Consider the following 23,193-nt stretch of genomic DNA (forward strand, 5'->3'; position numbering starts at 1 on the left):
GGTAGTTCTGATGTGCTTGGTGTTGTCCTTTAATACTGAGGGTACATTTCACCTGAAGTCGGTAGCTTTCATTTGTAGAAGTGAATGCCCTGCGTGTGTATATCAGTGCGTGCTTCAGAGGAGGTCTTGACATAGCTAGCCAGAGATTTGTCCTTGGTATCCTGCACAGGGAAGTTAGTGACAAACAAACCTATAGGAAAATAGGGATGATTCTAACATCTTAAGGAAGTGAGAGCTGAAGAGGGAGTATGAACTGAAAATCGTTCTGTTTTATTGTGTCAGGAAAGCTGGGAAGCAAAAGATAGGCTCCAGCAATCCAGGAACATGCGTGCATACTCTACCAAATCCAGGAAACTGTAGCAAGATTTCACATTTTGTGGGTAAAAGGTTGATCTCTCCAGCATACTGTGGAGAAAATGCCACTTTTCACGGTTGTGTTTCACTCAGAGCTAGGCAGTTTTGCAGTGTTGGTAGCTCTTGTGCTTCACTTGAAAGTTTACCAAAATTTCTTTTTTTTTTTTCAGTTGTAGCTGCTAGGTAGAAAGGCTGCAGAAGATTCTAATTTTTGTAAAATAGGAAGGTAAGTGTTGTTATGATCCTCTAAAATCTGCATTACCTTGCAGAAAGTCATGACCTATTGACTGATTCCATTGGCATACACGATACAACTAATGAAACTGATGATGCACAAAATAAACTCAGAAGAAAATTGTTGATTGTGTTTTGCTAACTTTCTGGTTATGTTAGTTTTTGGATCAAAATACTATATAAAATTTTATTAGTTAATTTTTAAATTGTGTTAATTTTTTGTTTGTATTAATTTTTACTTGTGAATTTTTTCTTCTCTTTTTTAATGAAAGAAGGAATGGTGTTTTGATACACTGTTGTCTGTGCATCTTCTGAGTATATTGTCTGATCTTTTTGGGGGTGGGCAAATCTAAATTATTTCCTCTGAAGGTACTCTGTTATGTTATGCAGGATCCCTCTGAAATCTGTTTGCCAGGAAAATAATTTTTTCTTTTCTTGCAGGGGACTGGCTCTCTGATGTTCTTTGGCTGTTGGAGGCTGATCTATTTTCTTGCCTCTTTGTAATGAAGGGTTGGAACTCACATAACAAATGAGTAAAATTCTTGAGTCTCAGTTGGGAGTCTGAAAAGATGCAGCGGAGACAGAGTTCTAAGACCCCAAAGCAGCCTCCGCAAGTTCACCATAAAAATCAAACTGATCTCTCTGCATGGCGAAAAGGAGGGAGAACTGACCCTGAAAAAAGTGTCCAGATTCATCAGTCTCCTAACTGTCAGAAAAATGACAGCAAGCAAGACTCCCTTGAGCAAGCTTTGAGATACTTTGAGAAAGGTATGAGCAGTTTTAAGGTTAGCTACCTAGGATTAAAAAGATAATAGCTAAATTCTTAATAATAATTAAAAAAAATCTAATTTTACCTGCCTGAGCTTTGTAATATTTCTTTAATTTCTTAAAAGGTTTTCCCCTTTCTGTTACTATGTAAAGAACCCAACAAAAAGGAATATATATAGGGACAGTTCAGAGAAGTTTGTTAATTTTCAGTTCAGAAGTTGTTTCATCCTTGTGTTTGTTGTTGGTGGTTTTTTTTCCCCCCTAGTTCAAGACCGTGTTTCACTGAAAAAGAGTGATGTTCTGCAGAAACATTTGACTACTGTGGAAAGCATTGCCCTGCAAAGAGGGTTACCCCCCGAAGGATTTGATGTATTGCTAAACGTGGCACTCAGTGGCAAACTTGGTAAATGTTTATATACTGCTAGTGTGTCTTCTGTGAACGTCTCTTTCCCCTCTAATCAAACCTGCTTGAGATAAAGTGTTTATGGTGACTGTATTGTTAAGTACTTTAGTGTAAAATTAATCTTTCTGGCATGCTTCAGTGTAATTTCTGAGTTCCTGCTAAAATTAACCTCAGTTCTTGCTACAGGGGAGTGATACCCAGAAAAATATTATGGCTTGTTACAAATATTTTTTGAAAAGCTTATTGCCTTTGTTCGTAATTGCAGGTCTCTGAAAGGCTTGAAGTGTGTCCTTAGCAACCATTGTGTCTTTTCCATGTTGTAACTGATTGTGTAGGTTTCTTTTCCCCAAGATTAAAATAATTGAACAAACTGACATAGTTGTATTAGTGAAACTTGCTAAAATTAAAATGTCATCCTAACAAATCAGTTCATCAGCATCAGTGCAGCTCTCATGCTGCTTTCTTAGAAATGGTGGCCACCATTTATACTTCTAAATAATTAAATAGTCAATGAAAAAAAACCCTAAACTTTTCCCTACTTCCAACTCAAGAGGAGCACACAGGATTCTTTCCCCATTATGCAAGGGGTTTAGTGCTTTTCTTGACTTAAAATTACTAGTTTATCTCCAGATCATTAATCTGTGGATGTTTGGCTGGCAGTCATATAGTCTTTTGCTGAAGGAATTGGTCGTTTAATATTACCAGAAATTTGTGTTACTTTTGGTTGTCTTGCCAAGAGTCTAAAGACTATTTCAGTACCAAAATACTGAATATTCCATTTTCTTTCTTTAAGCTGGAAAGAAATATTTCTCATAATTTTTTGAGGTGTAGGTAAGTCCTTACTAGGTTCTTGTGCACTGTTAACTTTAAGCAATGAAGCTCTGAATAATCTTGTCCAGAAGGAATTTTGACCTAAGCTGCAAAACTATGTCAAAGAACCTGGTACATGAGCACCATCTTATTTTAAATTGTTTTCCAGCTGATACAGTGAATACTCGCTTACTGAAGAGCCTGGTTCCAGCCTCAGTAATACCAGAAAATTCTGTTGTTTCATCTGTATCTTGGCTCTGTGTCAGCAAATGTTCAGGCAACGTCCAGGTAACTTAGTTAAATGTTTACAGTAGTTATTACTTCTGCACAGGAATGATGACTACAGATTATTTTCAGGAAGCAAAAATCCTGAGGTTTTAGTGTACAAGGTTCTGCCATAAGATACTGTCTGGAATGACAGTGGGAACTGAGGAACACTTTTTAAGTGTAAGTGGAAATTTGCATAGTTCCTGCTTGTCTTGTATCTCTGAATTCCTTAGGAATGGTTTCTCCACCAACAATTCTGTGAAATGCTTCAGCTACGTGAGGCATTCTTTACCAACTTCAGCAAGGTATCCCTATGTACCTTGGCCATGACAACATGACTTAATGTTAGCAAAACAGTCTTTTTCATCTTCATGTAGTCTGCTCAAAGGTTTACATCATAGAATCATTTAGGTTGGAAAATATGTTTAAGATCATTGAGTCCAACTGTAAGCCTAACACCACCAAATCTACTAAACCATGTCCCTAAGTGCCACGTCTACACATCTTTTAAATACCTCCAGGGATGGTGACTCAACCACTTCCCTGGGCAGCCTTGACAATGCTTTCAGTGAAGAAATTTTTCCTAATATCCAATCTAACCCCTGCCCCAGCACAACTTGAGGCCGTTTCCTCTCATCCTATCACTTTTTACTTGGGGGAAAAGACAGAGTCCCACCTCGCTACAACCTCCTTTCAGGTAGTTGTAGAGAGCGATAAGGTCTCCCCTGAGCCTCCTTTTCTACAGGCCCCAGTTCCCTCAGCCTCTCCTCATAAGACTTGTGCTCTAGTCCCTTCACCAGCTTCATTGCTCTGCTTTGGACACGCTCCAGCACCTCAATGTCTTTCTTGTAGCAAGGGGCCCTCGGATCATACTTAAGGGTTAGCAGATACTCAGAACTGAGCTGCTTTTTCCATTCTGATATGGCAGTTGGTGCTCTTAGCAGGTTTTCTTCCACAGCTGAATTATCCCTGTACTGTTCACCTGTAGTGATCTGGTTGTCCTTGAGAGTGGCATGTATCCTTAATGATTGTATCTCTTAAATTGGCTAGTGATGGGTATGTCTTGCTTTTGCCCATCACTTAATGTAATATGGCTTTTTTCCTGTCTGCAGCTGCTTTTTTTAAGATGGCTGATCACAGTGTTTGACTTCATTGATCACAAGGAACAACTTCATGCCCTCTATGGTTTCTTCTTTTCCTTCCTGCAAGATGAGAAGATGGTAAGGAGAGCTGAAGAATATATGGAATTGATAAAATAAACCTAAATGTTCATTAGTAGTATGCATATTAATGCTAGAATTAGTCTGGAGTAGCAGTTGGTTAAAGACCATTTTCTGATGGCTGGAATTTATTTTCTTTTTTTTCCATTTTACATTCTAAGATTGCCAGGTAATTTAGATTCAGAAACAGGGAAGTACTATAGGATTATTTTAGTTTCAGTGCTGTGGTCTGGTTGTTTAAACATGTTTCCAAGAATTGCTCTTTTGCATCACAAACAGAGTGACAGTATATTCTGTCTAAATTCCCAAGAGTAACTATGATGCTGCAGTCTGGGGGGTTGCCTTTGATGTCAGACATCCGCAGGTGAAGTCTCCTGCTCCTGGGGAGAAACTCTCTTGCATACCTTGGGCAAAAAAAACCCCAAACCCTTTAGAGCAATGCTTATTTAAAGGTGATAAACTCTAAATGCTGTTCTACTTAACTGATTTGAAATGTAGCTTAAATGAGAGCAAGCGATCAGGAGATTTCTGCTATATGGCAACTGTAAAATCCAGGTGCTGGAATATTGAAGTGTTTGGATTCAGTTCATATTAAGATGATCTTGGCAGTCATGTTAGATATGAAATGGTCAATATTCTTTTAGTTTAGGATATTTTGTCGTTAAGACTTTTAAAGTTCCCAAAGTTCTGAGTTACATTTCTTGCAAAGTTTTTAATGGTTTTGGGTTAACAGTTATAATCTTTTCATAAAACTGGATTTAAGTTCTTACTGCTTAAAATACCATTTTCAGTCATGATGGGCCAATTGGAAAGTGCAGCAGAGTTGGTGTGAAAGAAATTTAAGGCCCTTATAGCCTCAACTGTAGTTAGAATCTCTAATAAATTATTTTGATTCAAAGGTGCCTTTCTTTTTGAAAATGTAATTGTAGTTTCACTGCTGACTCCTGAAATACCTAGACCATGTTCCAAAAACCACGATCCAAGCTCACTGAATAGCTTGATTACTATAGGGACTGCTCATAGTGCAGACAATGTTTCTAAATAAAATTGACATGTAACCTGTAAAAAACATGTGACTTCCTAAGGGAAGTAAGGTATGCTCTGCTGCAATGGGGATGCAGTGATGACTTGAGACAGCCAACTGAAAGAAACAATATTAGCTTGTGAAGCCTGTATGTTGCTTTTAGTATATCCTTGTTAGCAATCTGCACCAGCAGGATAATTCATTGCTGCCTTTTCTTTGCAGTGCCCTTATGTCTGCCACCTGCTCTACCTGCTGACCAGGAAAGAAAGTGGTGAGTCTATCCAGTTGTATGAGATTGAATATCATTTTGTTTCTTATTCTGTTTGCTGGCACTGCCTTTTCTTCCAATGGAGCTAATGCAATGACTAGCCAATATATTGCTTTTAAGGCAAGGAAGCACGAGTGGTAGTTCAGCCTGATTTGTGTAATGCCTTCTGAATTGAAACGTAGAAATAAGACTGATTGGTTCTGCTTGCTTTGCCATGACTTTCTATAATAAAAGCGATATTGCATTTTTGCTTAAATATCTGATACAGTGGTTTTTAAATCCATTATGTTCTTAACTGTATTTCCAGTCAAGCCTTTTCGGATTAGGAGACTGCTTGACCTCCAAGCAAAAATGGTGAGTTTATTTCAAATCTTGTAGAGTTTGAACTGTGCTTAATAATGCAGCTTGTAAGAGTAATGTCCTTACAGGATGGAGAAGACTGACTAATGTCTCAGGACAGCGTTAGACTTGGAATTGTAGGCTGTAGTCTTTGTAGCATCAGAGCTTGTCTATCTTGCATGTGCATCGCTAATTTTCATTTGTGTTTTGTGAGCACATGCAATGATATGCACAAAGCTATATGTTTTGTGGCTAGGTGTGGTAAAATCTCTGAAGCAAGGGGCAGCTTAACTTATCTGTTACTATCTTTAATGTTCTATTCGTCTTCCTTTTTCAAATGATATCAAAAATGGCTGAGAAATATAAGATTGTAGATGATCTTACTCCCTTGTTTGTAAGAAAAAACTAGCTATAATAACATGGTTTTAGAGCAATTTGACAGCAGATGACTATTTTTCATACTTTTGATAAATTCCTTTTTATTAGAGTTATGACTACAGAAAGTTCCTTCTTCAGTCCCCTTTCTATGGTATTTCATTGACACAGTTTCTGTTCTTCCTTTAATTTTCAGTAGTTCATCTATGATTACTTACTGACATGTAGCTGTAGAAAGCTTTTAGTAATCACTGGAGTTTTTTTTTCTTCTAGAATACAGTATTCAGTTTCTATGTTAAAAAGATACCCCACATGTTTTTCGTATTGTTCTGCTATTTGACAGGGAATGCAGCCTCATCTGCAGGCTCTACTATCACTTTACAAACTGTACTGTCCTGAGCTGGTGACCATAACCCTTCCTGGGAAAAAGAAGGTAAGGAATTAGATTTAATCTATTTGGAACCAGTACTTAGGACAGTATTTGTACCTAGCTTTCCATTTAAGCTATAGCGTGATTTAGTGGTGAAGATTAATTCTGTTTCCTCTCTTCACTGAGTAAAATCATGTTTAGATGAGGATTCCTTGCCTTGTATTCCTCTTCAGCACAATGAGGTGACTTGAAATGGACTGGCATCTACCTTTATCTTTATGAGGATTACTTTAATCCTCCTTTTGGTGTTCTTGCTGGTTTTGACTTGTTCCACACAATTTTAAGTTCTTCAGGAAACAAACTGTGTTATTTATACAATACACTGTTCATATTGCTGACTTTCTCAAGTACAAATAACAATGGAAGTCAGTAAGTAACTTCCCACTTGGAAAGTCTACATCATAGGAAAGAGAAAACAAGTGGGGAAAAACGCGGTAAGCTGATTTGTCAGAGCCTCAAGGTGATGGAAAAAAATATGACTTCGCTTTTAGAGAGCCTATGTGTATGCTTAGTCCTTTAACCAAGTAGAATATATGTAGCAGAAACTGAATATATAACAGAAAACAGCAGCAGGTGAGACCTAAATTCTGCAACAAATTTTCTTTTGGTACTTCAATGGGATAGACTTCTCTTTAGAAGAGATATTGAATTTATATGTAGGCAAGTTGTGTTTCTAGAAAAGAAAATTTGTTTTATTTCTATCTGCTTGTGTACTTACATTGCTCTATAAATTTATACTTTGCACACAGTCATCTGTTGGAAAACATATTTTGTGGCATGCACAGAAGCGAAGTAAATAACTAGCAACTAAAACCCAAATACGTCTTCAACTGTTTTTATGAACACACTGTGTTAACTTGTATGATAAAAGCTTGATTACCTAGGCCCAAACCAATCTGAATACTTTTGTGATGGTTTGGCACTTGATTAGGGTTTAAAGACTGATTGCAATTTGAAGTGACAAAAAATAAGTTTTGTGCAGAAACGGTGTTGGGTTAATTTTTTCCAGTTTTCTTTTTAACTGTAGTATCTACATTAATTTGAGAATCCAGTTACTCATTGAATTGTTCTGTTTGGTGGATATCACTGATGTGAATTGTGTTTGGCTTCTTGCACAGATGTGTGATTTATGTTTTCAGACTTATTTCAAGAATTCAGAGGGCCCATGGAAAGCAGCAATCAACGCAGTAAGGCGAAGAAACCAGGAAAGCTCTCCAGTGTCCCAGCCACTCTTTTTAGGCACAGCCCAACCTCAGTCACGAAAAAGGGTAGGTTATGGGCTTAAGGTAGATCCTAGAAGGTGCCAAGCAGCTATTTGCATTATGAATATCGGTAAATAATGGGAGTCAGGCTTTATTTCAGCACTCAGAAGGGCGGAATAGCTATATAGAAATGCAGCATTCCCATTATAATGAAAGCCTGGATACCTTTTTTGCAAAACATGGTCTTTATGGGAACACTGGTCACAAGTGCGGTTGATTGCATTGGAAACCAAGTCATTGCTATTCATCTGTATTTTCTACAGAAATGGAATACCCAGTTGATTATACCTGCAAGCAGTACAAACAGAAATAATTTAGAAGAGGACAGGGAAAAGAACCGTGTTGATCTGTACAGTACGAATGAGTCTCTTCCATTGGAGCAGCTGCAGACCTTTTCTCAGCTACTACAAAATATCCACCATCTAGAGGTGAGTTTCAGGAAGGTCTCGGTAAGCTCACTGAATGTTTTGAGAGATCGAAGGATATTCCTCTATGTCCTGTTTATATGTGAATGGTGTATGGGCTACCTAGTTCTGACAGAGCATCTAGTCTTTCCTGAGGGTGATGAATGAGTCCTGGAGATGGTCTTGCTGCTGGTAAAAGCATTAGACAATTCTGACAGAATGAGATTCTCTGGCAATTTGCTGATGTAAATACTAAATAACTGTTTTCTTGATTTCTCTTGCAGTTTCCTTCCCAGATGGGTTCAGTGCTAACAAATCCTTTATTACTTCACTACATGAATTGCATCAAAGATGAATCTGTTTACCTGAGGCTCTACTATTGGATGGGCCAGACTCTTCGGGAGGGTAGGAACTCAGTGTTACCTTGCATGGTAGGGAGGTAGAGGATGTCTGAGGCTTTTCACCTTTCAATAATGGTACTTTGCTATTGAGATTTACAGTGATAATCAACATAGCATTAAAACAACTACTGAAGGAGAACTGAATTTTGTTTCCGATTGTGCTTATTCTTGCTGTGCTCATATTCAAATACAGTATTCTTTTGTGTTTAGAATGCACCTGGTGTGTGGCTGATAATAACCAATATGAAGAAGAATTCAAGGACTTCCTGGAAACTGTCTACAAGACAGAGTGTTTCTTGCAGGTAAGTGCCTGTTTTGTGGAAGCCAAGGGTTTCTCAAAGTTTTTCCTTAAAGTACTTTTGGGACTTACCTGTTTCCTGTAGTATCTTTGGGAAGTGACAGTGTCTCAAGTAATAAAAATACATATTTCTATAGCAAATCAATATTCTGGAGATGGCCTTGTTTTCTGCAGGAAAGATAATTTGAGAATGATATTGAGAATGATAATTTGAGTGTCCTGGTGAATTGTATGGCAGGAAGGAGGTGTAAGCCTCTTTCTTTCTTCAGGGTGATGTGATCATGGCAAGGTACAGGCATGTGAGATGAGTTTTTGAATGTTCATCTTCTGTTTTGTAGGAGGGATTTTCTTCCTGTGAAGAATTCCTGTATAAGAGCCTTCCTCTCTGGGATGGCTGCTCCTGCCGATCACAAGTCCTCAGACTTGTGAGTTGGATCCCCCTCAGCAGCTTCTCTGGTATGTGGTGCTAATGCTTTGGGTGAGGCTGGACAGTATCTGATCTTGGGGGACAGAATGTGTGCACAGATATCATGCTGCTTTCTCATTTGTTTCAGAAATGAAGTCTCATCTCTATGATCCGCTGGCACAGCTCTTTTTCACATCGTCTCTTTACTTTAAGGTAATTTCACTGAGTAGGGTGGCTGTTTAATTCTAGTTGATATTGCTTTCTGCACTTGTGTCAGGTGTAGCAGTCTGAGGGATTGTATAGGGGACTTCTTTTGGGGAAGTCTGTGTCCAAATGAGGGTAAAATATATACTTACAACATAACTTCTTTGGGAATTTGAGTGCATTTATGATATTTTATTTTCTGACTGGAATTAAACTGGGGCACTGGAAATAAAAAAACATATAGTACACAAGACAATAGTTGGTTTGTTTTATTGCAATTTTAACTCAGTATTTGAAACACTCATTCTCCAGGAAAAGCTATGTAATGCATACATTCAGTTCAAAGGGCCATGCAATTATCTCACTGCTCTTTGTGGTCCTGAGAAACTTGATATCTTTCCTTGTATATGTCAATTTTCATGGCATTTTTTTGTTTAGTATTATTCACTTATGTAAATTGGCATCAACCTCTTTTCTTTTTGCCTCTTGCAGTGCAGTGTTCTTGAGAGCCTGAAAGAGCTGTTGCAGAACTGGTTGAATTGCCACGTGATTCATCTGGATTCAGAGTCTGACTCTCAAGTCCATTCTTTGTAAGTTTGTCTGAAATAATGCACAGAACACTGTATTGCATTTGTTCACTGTGTATTTAGGTATATATTCTAACCCTATTACCTAGCATAAAGACCGACTAGATGGTTAATAATGCTGTAATGTTTGTGCTGTATTGTAAGCTACCTTGTCAATCCTGTTCTTTCTCTTTCTTTAAAAGTTTTCTGTTGACACTGAAAATTTAGACGTCCAGAATTCAAAATCCTTGTAACACTGACAGCTGGGTCATGTTTGTAACAACATTGGTAACAATATGTTTCTGGGTATACCAAGGAACAAATACATGTTGCTGAATGCTTGGTGGGGCAGGAGGATAAACTTCAATTTCTTTTTTACCTCTTTTCATTTTTACCATTTGCAAAGAGGTGTACATACTAATGTTGTGTCATGTCACTGCTGCAGGAACACCACCCTTTCTGGACTAGTGAACGTGGTGGCTGAACTGATCCACTTTGTGGGATGGATCTCTACTGTTGCATTGCGTTTGGAAAACAATCCTACTTTCTTGCTGTACTTCATCCTGGATTTCTATGAGACCGTATGTATCCCATTCATTTTGGCTTTCAAAGTCCCAATACTCTAAGGCTGTTAGCATTTTTTTAAGCTAGAGCATGAAAACACCTTCCTCGTTATAGTTTACAGAACTTTGTGATTTAAATGCAAGAATGTTCCAAATACTTGGTAGATCTACAGGTGATAGCTGCTGCTATTGCGTCCGTAGGCAGAACTCAATACGCTGCTAGAAAGTGGTTGCTCTTAAGTCAGAGGTGAACTGTGGAAGAGGAAGTAGCAATATGGCATAACATGCTTTTTTAATGCTAATTTATGGAAAAGAACAATGTTCGGTTCAATTTTAAACAACGTATCCTGATTTTTTCCTTGAATGTTCCCTTAAAAAAATGTTTTTTCCCCAGTTTGTCCTGTAGACAAACTAAGCAGCACCAAATAAGCTTAAGCCTATTCTCTAGCTTCCTCACATCCTTTCTGTAGATGTGCTTACTGCCACTTGAACTCCAGCCATGCTGCTGTTGCTCCTACAATTTGGATAAAATTGTGAAGAGTTGAAAAAACAATGATAGTTCTGGGATCTACTTGTAGCTAAAATGTCCATTAAAAATGCACAAAACTAATGGGCAACAACATTTGCAGAAGATAGTGTGTTTAAGTAAATGCTCATTTTATGGGAGTATACAGAGAATCATGCACCCTTTGATAGATGATTATTGGTACTCCAGCAGACAACTAGGATTTGAATTTTTTCTTGCCGTTTTGCTTATGTATTCAGAACTCCAGAGATTTCTAAAATCATGCAGCTGCAATATTAAGAGTCTGGATTTCTGGAAATACCAGTAATTGAGTTACATACAAGTATCTGCCTATACCTTACATGGTATAGCTGTACTGAGGGCAAGAGGAAAGGTGAAGGTCTGGCAAACAGCCTTTAGTGACAAGTCTGTTATGAGATTAGGGGAAGGAGTCCTAAAACAGTTGTTGTGCCTAATTTAAGAAAATGTAAAAAGTATCCATCTGCAGGGTGGTGGGCTGTCACAGCTTGATTGTGGCTGTCACAGCTTAATTGTTTATGTTCTGTAGTAACTAGAAATGCATATTCTTAGACCACTGCTCTTCTGAGAATGATGCATGCCTTCCTGAAGAGCATACCTTTGGGAAGAGTTACTGTGGCTAAGCCATAGAGGAGAGTAATGTGTTAAGTTACAGCAATACTGCTTTCAGTTATTTATCCATACTGTAAGACTGTCATTATAGGTGAAGATCTTGTTAAATCTGCAGAAATTTTAAAATGTCTTTTTTACTTGAAACTCAGCCTTAAATTCTAAACATGAGTCTGATAATAAACCCATCTTTTCTGGCCATATCATCTTTTCTTAGAGCAAAGCTTTATTGTGTGTTCATGCAATTCCAGCAAGGTCAAATAGAAAGATTTAATTTCCTAGTTGAAAGAGATGTATGGTCTGTTTGGCTTGCTGGTATCAGCAAACCAGGCTAGGACCAAGGTCAGGTCTAGTGCAATCTCAGTTACAGGTGTCAGAATGATCTAAAAGATTAGAAAAAAATAGCTGCTGCTTTTTTACAGGGATCTGGGTAGATTTGACTCTGCAAGTAACCATGTCAAAACATATGTGTCCTCGTTTAGCCTGCACTCAGGGCTAAACAATAAACAGTTTTTCTATCACCCAGTGTCCCTTCCCCAAATGAGGAAGGGAATTGGAAAAAGGAGGGAGACTTGTAGGTTGAAGTTAAATGGATTTAATAAAATAAAGAAATCAATATAAATGACAACACAAAAGAGACAAAACTATACTTATCTACAGAGCACCAGCAAGTTGCTCCAGGAATCACAATCACTGGAAATGTGGAAAAGGGAGAAAAGGGGAGGAGAGCAAAAAGAGCCACACCTCTTCCCAGCAAGCCCTCCCTTTTATAATGAACTTTGATGTTAATGATATAGAATACACTTGTGGGCCAGCCAGGGTCAGCTGCCCTGGATTTAACTGCTAAGGGCCTTGATCACCATGGCTGGCCACAAACTGAAACCAAATCCCGGTGAAACCAGGACAATATGGTATACCTAAATGGTTGAATCAGCCTGAGGTGGGAACTGATGAATATGTTTCATACTGAGAAGGAAACAAATGGAGTTGCTTCACCCTGGCCTTACTTCCTAGGTGAAGTTGATGGAGCTGGCTGGAATACAGTGTCATGACCTCTTTTGCTCTTAGATGTGTCGGAGTTTGTTAATGGCAGTAATAATCTGCCTGGATTTGCTTCATTCCTTCAGGTGTGTGACATGTATCTGAGGTACAATCTGCCTTTATTGATAATGCCTCCTGCTGGAGTTTTCTACCCAGCGCTTCTCAGCATGGATTCTGTCAGCTTGAATCAGCTCTGCTACATTATGTACAGGTACTACAAATTGTGTGGGCTGTAGGGACTCCTTGTCTTCTTTCAATCTTTTGGAAATGAATTACTTTTGTGTAAAATCTGAAATCTACTTTCACCTTTGCCTTGCATGGTAAGAAAAAGTTCCAGTTGTTCCCAGCTTTCATGATACAGGATTTTATAGCTGTAGTTACTACTCTTTTTTTCGCTGTTATCCAAAATAGCAGGCTTCTGTCCTCTTTCCTAGTAGTATTTGCATATCTTTGATATGTGAAGGAAGGAGTTCCCATACTGTTTTCAGAGAACTTAAGGCAGACAGCTGGAATCACTAGTAGTTAACTACACAACTTCTCACTCCTGTGCTTTGACCACTAGACTTGAGCTTTTCCTTACAAATTCTGCAATGTGCTGAGTAGGAAGCACTTCTGCCACCTCCAAACCTGGTCAGAATTTGGGACTGCCTCCTGCTGCCTGCAGGTCTGAAGACAGCACTGTTTAGCTCTCTGCAGGATCCACCAACATGGCTGCTGTTCTTGGCCTTGTTAGTTCCAGTGGTTGCATCTGAGAAGAGTAGCCAATTGCTGACAGCTGGCACAGGGCTTTCCATGTGGCTTTTTCTCTAAGGAGTCTGCAGGGTAATTAAAGTGACATGATGGTCTCTGGGAAATAAGAGGAGCTAGTGCTTATTATATAGAACAACTGTCAAGTTGCATTACTTCCGGTGGCTTCTGTTTCTCTGCTTAGTGAATGAAAGTCTCCCTTCTTAAAAATACACTACATTTTTCTGCTGATTTTAAGACTGTATGTCAATTCTCACATATTGCCTTTATGAAGGTGACTGTCCCAGGCAAACCGGTCATGTCTTAATAATTTAAGAGATGAATATTATCAGGTGTCTCCCTGCTCTTCCTGGAAAGGGTGGGTCTATGCCAAGTGATAAAGTCCCTTTGAATTCTTTTTCATGTCTCTCTTTTTTTACCAGTAAAGTTTGATGATCTATCTCATGGAGGAAATAAGCTTTCTTAATACATTCCTCCAGCTTTTTTCAACACTGGTAGGGAGTAAAAATTTACAGGCACCTAGCTTTCTCTTTTGTTTGTTTTTTTCAGGTATCGAACAAACTTGGTGGCTGCAAAAGAAAATGAGTTGAGTAAAAAGGTATTGTGGACAAATCTGCTATGTGCTAGAATGGACCTTAGCAAGGAGTTGGGTTGAATGGAGGGGAGGTGTTCTTTTAAGGACTGGAGCGAGCACACAACTGCTTTGAGGATGCTATTTATTGATTTGTTTTCTTGTCCCTCAGAGAATACTGCAATTCAAGTTCAGTAGCCAGACATACCAAGAGTACAACCGGTACATAATAGCTATGGTGGGTTGTCTGTGGACATCCAGTGCATTCCAGAAAGATATTCATCCTCAAGGTCTTCAGATGGATGATGAACTGCTGAAGAAAACCACAGCGCAGGAATTCAAAACCAGCTTTAACATTGTCTACCACCCAGCCATGATGGGCTATGCTGTCCTCTTCCTGCAGCAGGTAATGGTGTAGACCAACATTTGTGCCTTTGGCAGCACCAGATGTTCTGTCTTGACAGTTTCTCTAGAGAAGTGTCTCTCTGTACTGGCTGACTTGTACAGTCAACTGAGCTTTCAAAAGCTGGTATGGCATTCTGCGTTTGTGTCAGACCAGTGGCACAATTTGAACAGTCTTTGTTTGCATGGTATGAAAGCATGAATGCAACAGTTCTAGATGTGAATTTGTGTTTATGATCATTTTGAGGATAGATAAAATAGATAGCTAATGAAATAAATTACTAATTCAGTAAAAGCTTCCCAGTAGTACATCCTGCCCCACAAAATATGTAACATGACCTAGGCATTTAAACTCCAGAAAGTCAAGAAATGCATAGTTAAATTGTGTACAAGTGCACACAGTAGAACTTTAAGCAGTACTTTCTGCCTCTTGCAGTAGCTTTTGAGAACGGCTTATTAAGAAAGAAATACAAGTAGCTACTTCAAGTGCAGAAGTAAGATAATATGGTGCTGGACTATATTGTCTGATATGAGTTCTGCTAGTAGTTGTCTTGAATTCAGAGTGCTATCACATGTTCAATACAGCTACTGAATAGTGGAGGGAGCAGCTTGCCAGAGTTGTTATTGTTCTGAGGTGTGCATGCTGCTCTGAGAAGTCAGGTTTTGTAGGCTATCGAGGGGGTGCACAAAGATGCTGTTTTGTTGTGAGGAATGCTGGCAGACTGAAGGCGTGCGTAGCTGTGGCTCCTGGAATGAAGCAAGGGAAACGGGTTAAAGTTGAAGCAAAGAATGCTCGTTAGGAACACTTCACAAATTTGCCTTCGTTTATATACTCACTGTCCTGAATCCAGGTAGTTTGTCTCTTACTGCTGATTAAACCCAAGTTTCATCTTTGCCAGAAGAGGCTGTTTTATTTTTGATATATGCAACTTCTTTTCCTTGGTCTTTTTCCTGTTGTAGCAGGATTAGTTTTTAATCTTTTGTCTAGATCCTTTCTATTCTGAGGCTTCCTGATTCTTCTTTGTACCTTTTGTAAGTTAAAAAAACCACGAAAAAAACCCAACAAAACCAAAAAAAAAAAAAAACCCAAACAAAACCAACCCAAAACCTTCTGGTGGAGAATTTTTGCATTCTTCCTACTGCAGAACCAAGAAAGAGATTTTGCTAAGCAGCTACCACAGATATGTCTTAAGACAGGAAAAAAATATTTAGCTGCAGTGCCATATTTTCTTAAACACTTCAGTGCTGAGCACCAGAGGGCACTGCTCTGCAGCACACTCAGAGAACACAAGCAATAATCTAAATGTTGGTAGGTTCTCTCCTCTTGCTCTTTCTCATTGTTGGGGATTATCCATCTAATGTTTTGAAGGGGTAGCTTTTACACTGTAGAGAGACAATGGTTAAAGATACCTATAGATATTCTCTGTTGCTATCCAGTAATGTTGCAGCACAGGGCACAATGGTCTCCTCCTTGTCACCTGTGGATGCAGTATGATGCTGGAAGCCCATTCTGAAGCATGATTAAAAATCTGAATTTTTTTGCACACCTGCAGTTCCTAGTTTAGGAGGGGACTAAGCAGAGGCCCAGCAACTCTGGACATACTTTTGATCTGACTTGACACTCTTTTTATTCCCTCTCCTTAAGGCTCAGCCAGATGATACCACCTTGAACTTCAGTTTAATTAAGGTAAGATTTCTTGTTTCAGTGAAGTGAAAACAGGCAATTTTCAGCAGCTATGTAGAAGAGGATGATGTGATAATATTCACCAATTCCACAAATGCTCTATAAAAATTTTGAAAGGGGAAAATTCCAGTTGTAGACTTTGGTTCAGTCTCTTAACAGGGCCAAACTTCAGGACATCAACAACTGAGAAGTTACCTATCTAGCCATCCATGAGTAGTGATCTGAGATTTTTATATATTTCCTCCACGAGTCAGTGCAGTATCAGGACAAGGCTGTTTATTTTTCTCTGCAGGCTCCAGAAAAAGTTATATTTTTGGTGTACTTGAAGTAGGATTTCTATTATCAATGAATTTAGGATTAAATTTCTGAGATGGATGTGTAGCTTTGTTATAGCTTTGAATAGGGATCCTTCACTGAGCAAGTACAGTGGCAGTTTGTTCCCTTTCCTGTATCACAGTGTATTTCAAACCTGATCTGGAGGAGTCACCATTAGTGATGGAAGGAAGGCTTCAATATCCATGTTCATTTGGTTCCTGACATCTTTGCTCTTGATCCAATAGACTTTGCTCTTTTTAGAATTGGGATTTATAAACACCTTCAGTATTAAAAAAAATCATGGTTTGTCACGTTCAAGCTAAGAATGTGTAATACATAAGTGAAAAGTTCGGGCATTTGGGAATAGGACATGACCCTGTATACCTGTGGGTATTTACAGACTAGGATGGATGTTGTCAAACTGTGGAAGGTGATATTTGCAGACCTTTTCAGATTGGCCTAAGAAAGAGACAAAGCTATGTCCTGCACATCTGACTCTTCTTTCTGGTTTTGCAGGGAAAGAAGTGGGACTGGTATCTGAAATATCTCTATGCACAAGGTTTAAAGGGCCTGAAGGTCTTTATTGAAAGCAGCATCAATCGTATTTCCCAGGCCTCTCACAGTAAAGCAGAGAATGTGCAAGTGTGACCCTGGGACTCACTGGAGCCTTTTTATCATCTGGAACAGGAAAGCAGAATATAATGGACTGTTTCACTAATTCTTCCTTCCTCAGAGGAAAGAAACAGAGCAATTACCCTTCTCTGCATTTTTGTACTGACGTCTATTTTAGGAAAGTGAAAACACAGAAGGAATGCTTAGGCTGACTTGGTTCACTGACACTGAACCCGTCTTGTCCCTGCTGAACTTCTCTGGTCTGAAGCTGCTGAGCTCATATGTTACGTATCATCCACATTTTTCATCTTCATTTCTCTCTGTTGGATTATCTGCTGTGATTGAGAAACGTTTTCCATCTCAAAACTGCAATGAGCAGTGCTGCTTCATTTATAAGTAATGTTGATCCCTGACCTGCTTTGCCTTCCTCGACAGTAGGTAATGAGAAACAATTTAATCAGCCTTTCAGGGATACCGTATACGATTGGAGCACTACGAGTTTCCCAGTTCCCTGTTGTACCATGTATATACTGGCTTTTAACAGGCTGACCAAACTGACCTTCCTGAACTTCATTTTCATTATGAAAGAGATTTTTTGCTAACATTGCTTATAATGTTCTTCTGATGCAGCTGGAAAATTTGGTGCTCAGTTGATGGTTTATTGATGATTTGAGCACTTGAACAATGTCGCCACCAGCTCACCATTTTCTATTGATAAGTGCAAATGTAGCTTTTCTTTTTGTGTGTTTAGCTCTGTATCTGTTGTATATTATACGTGTACATATATATAATTTATATTGTGTAAAATGTTTCCAACATGCCATTTTGAAGGAACTTTTGCTACAAAATGTATCTTCTCCGGTCAGTTCATTTTAACACTGAGTAGAAGTTGGGAGAAGCTGAACTCAGGTCTCCAAAATTTGAGTGAACTTTTTCACTGCTGTAAAACGAGGTTGTAACAACTTGAAAGATGGGTCAGAGTATAGTGAATTTTGCATTGTGAATCTGTACTTTGATCCAGTAAAGGAATCAGTCCTGTGAGTGACTCCAGAGCCACTAAGGATGTGTTTGGTTTCTTCATCCTCTCAAAATCAGAGTGGCTCTAGGTTAAGTACCATACTTCTTGGCTCAAATAGATGATCTGGTTAATATGTGTGTGTGTGTGTATATAGATAAATATATATATTTATATGTGTATATGTATTCTCTCCAGAGAATAAGAAACTAGGAAAAAAAGATGACTTTGAAAGAGAGAGATTTGCAGAGAGATCTGCTTAGACTAAAGCATTGCCCTTTCTCATCTGGTTGTGTTATTCCAGCTAATATAAGTGCTACTTGCTAATTTCTGTCAAGAGAAACAGATCTTCAAAAATCCTGATTACATTTCCTCAACAGGGGAAACTCCACAAATTACGAATTCCTCCAAGTGGATATGTTTCAAGACAGGGCCCTAACATATAACTAATTATCTCCTTTACAGGCTGGTACTGTTGTTGTGGACCAACTCATCTTGTTGGCTGAGAACTATCCCAACATCACTGGCTGTCAAGCCCTATTGTAGTGTTGCCTATTGTTTGTTAGACTCCTTAAAGGTTTCACCTAAGGACCCAAGCAGGAGAGCTCTGTAGCTCCATAGTTGTTTTTATAATTTTTCTATGAAACTACTTTCAGAAAGGTATTGGAAATGCTAGCACTTATGTGTACTGCAATCCTTAAGGACAACTTAATTGTCAGCTTTTGTCCTTACACCATGCAATTGTCTTCAGATGTTGACCAGACTTGTACTTCCATATTGCTGCACAGGGATTCTGTATAGGAATAGGGCTGGAGGGGTTGACAGCCCTAGGAAAACATGAGGTGAAGACATGGACCCCGTTACAGATCTGTGTATGGCAGGCTCATTCAGTGGGGAAAAGAGCAAATGCAGAACATCTCAAAGAAGCATTTAGTCCTAGCTGGGAAGACAGACTTCATGTTACCTGGGTGCTGTTCAGAGTTTATGTGGAAGGAGCAGAGCTCCTATCAGACTGGAAGGTGCTGCCAGAGGCTTCATTTCAGTTATGAAAGGTGCCTAGATTCTTAAGAGTGTGTGTGATATATGTAAATATATTTGAAGAGGCTTACAGCAGAATCCTTTAGAATATACTGAATGTTTTATAGTTATTGGTCCCTGAGATCAGTTTTCCCTTGAGGTTGGTGTTTGGTTGAGAAAACACAGAATCATGTTATGGAAGACTGTTGTCCAGCATCGCAGGTCTTTTATTATACCCTGTGTTACAAAAGTCTTTAAACAAATTGTGTACAGCTTTGTCATTCAAAATGACAAATCCTGGACAGACTTAGAGGTGCAGAAATAAAGTAACAGGGCAGATAACTTTAATGTCAGCTTTGTTGGTCAAGATGGCTGTTTAAAATCCTTCCCATGCACCAATGATGTGCCTACTACTACTGGGCACTTGAGACAACTTTTAGCCTCTTTCCATGCCTTGGTAGTTCTTGTCTTTCACATCTGGACATTTTTTCTTCTTTATTCTCTAAATATCTGACTTTACTAGCATTCCACTTGAAGGGAAGAATGATCCTTTTAGGGAGGAATGTGCTGCTGTACCTCTTCCTTCCCACCCCTCCTCCGCTCACTCTTTACCATCTCATCACCATGGTAAATTTTGTAGACCACAGCATCAGCTCTGAGGACTAAAATGGAGATAGTCAAGACCCGTCCACTTCCTGGTAAGTGACAAACCAGTGATTTACCTCTAGTGCCTGTTTCTGCCCGATGTAGGGTGCTGCCTGCATGTATACACTATGAAGCGGTAGCAGAAACAACTGTTTTGTGGTACTCTTTGCTAGGAACAATGCAGGATGAAAAGTTCATTTAAAGCTCACGTTCGTGTTGTCAACCAGCACCCCAGAATATTTAAGTTTAGGTCTGCCCTGCCACCTCCCTCTGAGGGGGTTATATCCAACACAATTCACTAGAAAGAAAGTGCATGCTTTCATGTCACTTGGCTCTGCCCTCGCGTGTGTTTGTTCTTCCTAGAGGATGCTGCTTCAAGGCCCAAATTTCTAGTGTCAGCTGCTCTCAGGGCATGCTGCTTTGTGTCCTGTCTCCTAGTGAGTAAAAGTTGATGACTTGCTCCAATTCCTGTCTGGCCTCCCTTCTTGGGAGGCTTATACATGCTTTCAATTTAGGAGTTTTGTAATACTACAAGCGGGCCAGGGCAGTGGTCCCTTCAGCTTAACCACATTCTGCAGCTTTTCTAGTAACCTGTTCAGATGCTTTCAAAAAGTGAGGCCTTTCCCTTTAGAAAAATCTCTGAGTGGGTATTAGATAGGATTTCAAAGTACAGGGCCAGAATCCTATCTGGTGTAAGCAGGCAGAGCTCCGCTCATTTCTAGTGGATCTATGTTGAGTTGCACCAGCTGAACATCTGGTCCACAGTTCACAGAATCAAAGCCATTTACCCTTCCCCTGTCAGACATGTTGGCCTGAGCACTATGCATCTAAAAATCCAAACGCCTCAGGCCAGGTTTAAGCTGAGTTCTTTTTCTGAAGCCATGTTTGCTTTGTGTTTCTGTTAATCGTGATTTTTATTTTGCAGGGAGAGACTCATTTTGTGCATTTTTATGCATCAGGCTGTCTTGTCCTTTCAGAGAGAGCTTGCTCTGAAAGAGTTAATAATTTCAACCTGTTTTCAGCTGGAATGAAGAAACTGGTTCCTCTGTGTCCCTGCTTTCTATTCTCTTGTTGGCCTACTTCCCTCTGCTTGCATTTTGCATTCCTAATGCCATGAATAAATCAGGACCCAAGGATTTAGAAGGTGGTACAGCTGTATCCACTCAGAAAATCGAACCTCTGAGGCCTGTACTGCAGCTCTAACTACCGCCAGTATACGTGCTCCTGAACTCTTCTAATAACATTTAACCAGTAACAAAATAAAATTAACTTTGCCCTTTTTAAATAATGTTGTTTTTTGTGCCTCTACCCAACGTCTCCTCACTTATTTCCCTTTGTCTTTTAGATAAAGCTCAGTTATAAGCCCTTTAGGGCAGGGCAATTGCCTCCCGGCTGCTGTGACAAAATGGTTTATAACAAATCTTTGCACAGAGGAGAAAAGAATAAGGGAAACTGAGGGATCCGACCTGGTTAAGGGTTCATCTTCTCTGTGGAATCATAGCACAGTGAAACTCCTGTCTGGCTGTGGTCCTAGATCCTATGATAGCTTGAAATTAATAATACACACTGGACTGCTTTTATTTGTAGCGCTGTGGCTCCTGAGAGTGTGTGAGGGAGCTCTTTATGTGCTCTTTAGTCAGAGGATACATCCAGTCTGGGTGAAGAACTACAGGTATTGGTAATAAGCTTGCTCTGGAGGATGAATGTCTTGAAAGAACAAAGTCTCCAAGTGTTTTCTTCCAGGAAAGATGATTTATCTTGTACCGATGGCTTTCCCTCATAATGGCTGTTTTTTAGAATAAAAGTGATAATTTTGGTCTGATGGTGGTTTGATTTCACCAAACTTTGCTTTTGATTAAGAAGGGTTTTTATGCCCTTCTTAGCACATGGTGACGTGGTTTTTGGCACATCATTCCTGAGATCTGTATCTAGCTGTTAGACCTGCCCAAGTAACTCCCAAGTAATTATAGTTGGCAAGGGAGGTATTGAAGTACACAAATAATGTTCGGTAAAGTGCGTATCTTGTGATGCTGCTTCATTCCTCTGCTTCTCAGTTTCCTGTCTTCTAGGAGTAAAAAGTCTGTGTAGCAGAGGATAAGATTTTTTAAAAATGCCTTAATTATTTTGGTATCTGATTTCAATTTTCAGGCTCACTGCAGTCTTGCACAAATGTAGAAACTGAAACAGTTGGTCTTCAAAAAAAGGTGCAGGTACCTTGACACAGGCTCTAAATACGATTTTAACCTTGACAGCATTTAGAAATCTAGGCCCAGACGTTATCCCATTCTGCAGCTTAATGAATGAACATGCACCAGGCAAGCTTTGGTACCTGCCAGAAATGTGACACAAAATGGGCTGTGGGCTGTTCTAGTACAGGCTAGGTGATGGGGTATTAAGTCACCGAAACGTGGCTGAGCTCCTGAGCCCCAGGCCCTGGGTTTAGGTGCAAATTGCAACAGATACTGTTGAAAATTTTATTCTCTGCCTAAATCATTTGGGCTCTTCCTTTAAAGAATTCAGTGATAAGCTTCTTGTGCGTATGTATATTTTTATACGCAGCTGTATCCCCATGCAGTTTGACTCGTTCTCCTCCAGTATCTGTGCTGCCTGTAAGTCTTGAGTGTGATCTCTGTGGGAAGGGGCTGTTCTCTGCAGGTTTTCAGCCAAACCTCTCTCTAGAGTCTCTAGGCCTGTAACACTCCCATCATGGTTTGTTGTACATGGATCACTAAGCAGTTTCCTTTCTCTTAGGGCACCTCTGTCCTGTGTCGAAGCGAATCTTCAGCAGCTCCTGTGTGATTGCTTTCCTGCTCCTTTGTGCACACAGCCCAGTAAATAAGGGGGGGGATGGAAAGCACACTGTAAACGTGTTGACAGCTTTTGAAGAACAAAACGGCCCCTGAAAACCGCCTGGCTGCCTTTCCCTTCTCTCCTGCATGTTTTTGCTTTCTTTTCTGCCACTTTCTCCTTTCCCATCTCTCCCCCAAATTCTTCTGCGCTCTTTTAACACCTACTCCTAATTCTTTTGGTGCTCACTGCTCTGAAAAGATTTCCTCTCTCCCCTATGGTCATTCTCATTTCTTATTCAGGGGGACTGTTTCAATCCCTATGCAGGAACAAATGAAAAGGGGGATCCGTCCTGTTTCCGAGTGCATGTCAGCTGTCTGCTTGTATCAGTTCTCCACCCGTTCTTCTCTCACACCCCAGGTACCGTGCTTTTAGAAAGTGTCCTGCTGTTTTTCTAAATGCTTTCGGCAGGGTAGAATCTGTGCTTGGAAGATTTTTGTGCTTACTGATGCTAGCAAAGGAGGTGCAGCTATTTATTTGACATCAGTTATTTAAAAAAAAGGAACAGGATGGTACAATATCTGGGCAACCATTCTTAGATTCTTTTG

At 39.5% G+C, this 23,193-nt stretch overlaps 1 protein-coding gene across 1 annotated transcript; it reads left to right on the plus strand.

Moving 5' to 3' along the window:
* The first annotated feature begins 1,157 nt into the window (after positions 1–1,157).
* CENPI (centromere protein I) lies at positions 1,158–17,157 on the plus strand. Its single transcript, XM_068412052.1, has 20 exons — positions 1,158–1,356; positions 1,622–1,759; positions 2,739–2,857; positions 3,949–4,056; positions 5,303–5,351; positions 5,656–5,702; positions 6,406–6,495; positions 7,632–7,760; positions 8,018–8,182; positions 8,443–8,563; positions 8,770–8,861; positions 9,196–9,313; positions 9,412–9,476; positions 9,960–10,057; positions 10,479–10,614; positions 12,877–13,001; positions 14,087–14,135; positions 14,281–14,520; positions 16,162–16,197; positions 17,026–17,157. Exons 1-20 carry the CDS (start codon positions 1,158–1,160, stop codon positions 17,155–17,157), a joined length of 2,256 nt encoding a protein of 751 aa, XP_068268153.1.
* The last annotated feature ends 6,036 nt before the right edge of the window (positions 17,158–23,193 follow it).

Source organism: Nyctibius grandis, chromosome 13, assembly GCF_013368605.1.
Source record: "Nyctibius grandis isolate bNycGra1 chromosome 13, bNycGra1.pri, whole genome shotgun sequence".
Lineage (NCBI taxonomy): Eukaryota > Metazoa > Chordata > Aves > Nyctibiiformes > Nyctibiidae > Nyctibius > Nyctibius grandis.

Coding starts and splice junctions, on each gene's coding strand:
- CENPI (XM_068412052.1), top strand. CDS start 1,158: ATGCAGCGGAGACAGAGTTCTAAGACCCCAAAGCAGCCTCCGCAAGTT. Junction 4,057..5,302: donor TCCTGCAAGATGAGAAGATG/GTAAGGAGAGCT, acceptor TTTTCTTTGCAG/TGCCCTTATGTCTGCCACCT. Junction 5,352..5,655: donor GCTGACCAGGAAAGAAAGTG/GTGAGTCTATCC, acceptor CTGTATTTCCAG/TCAAGCCTTTTCGGATTAGG.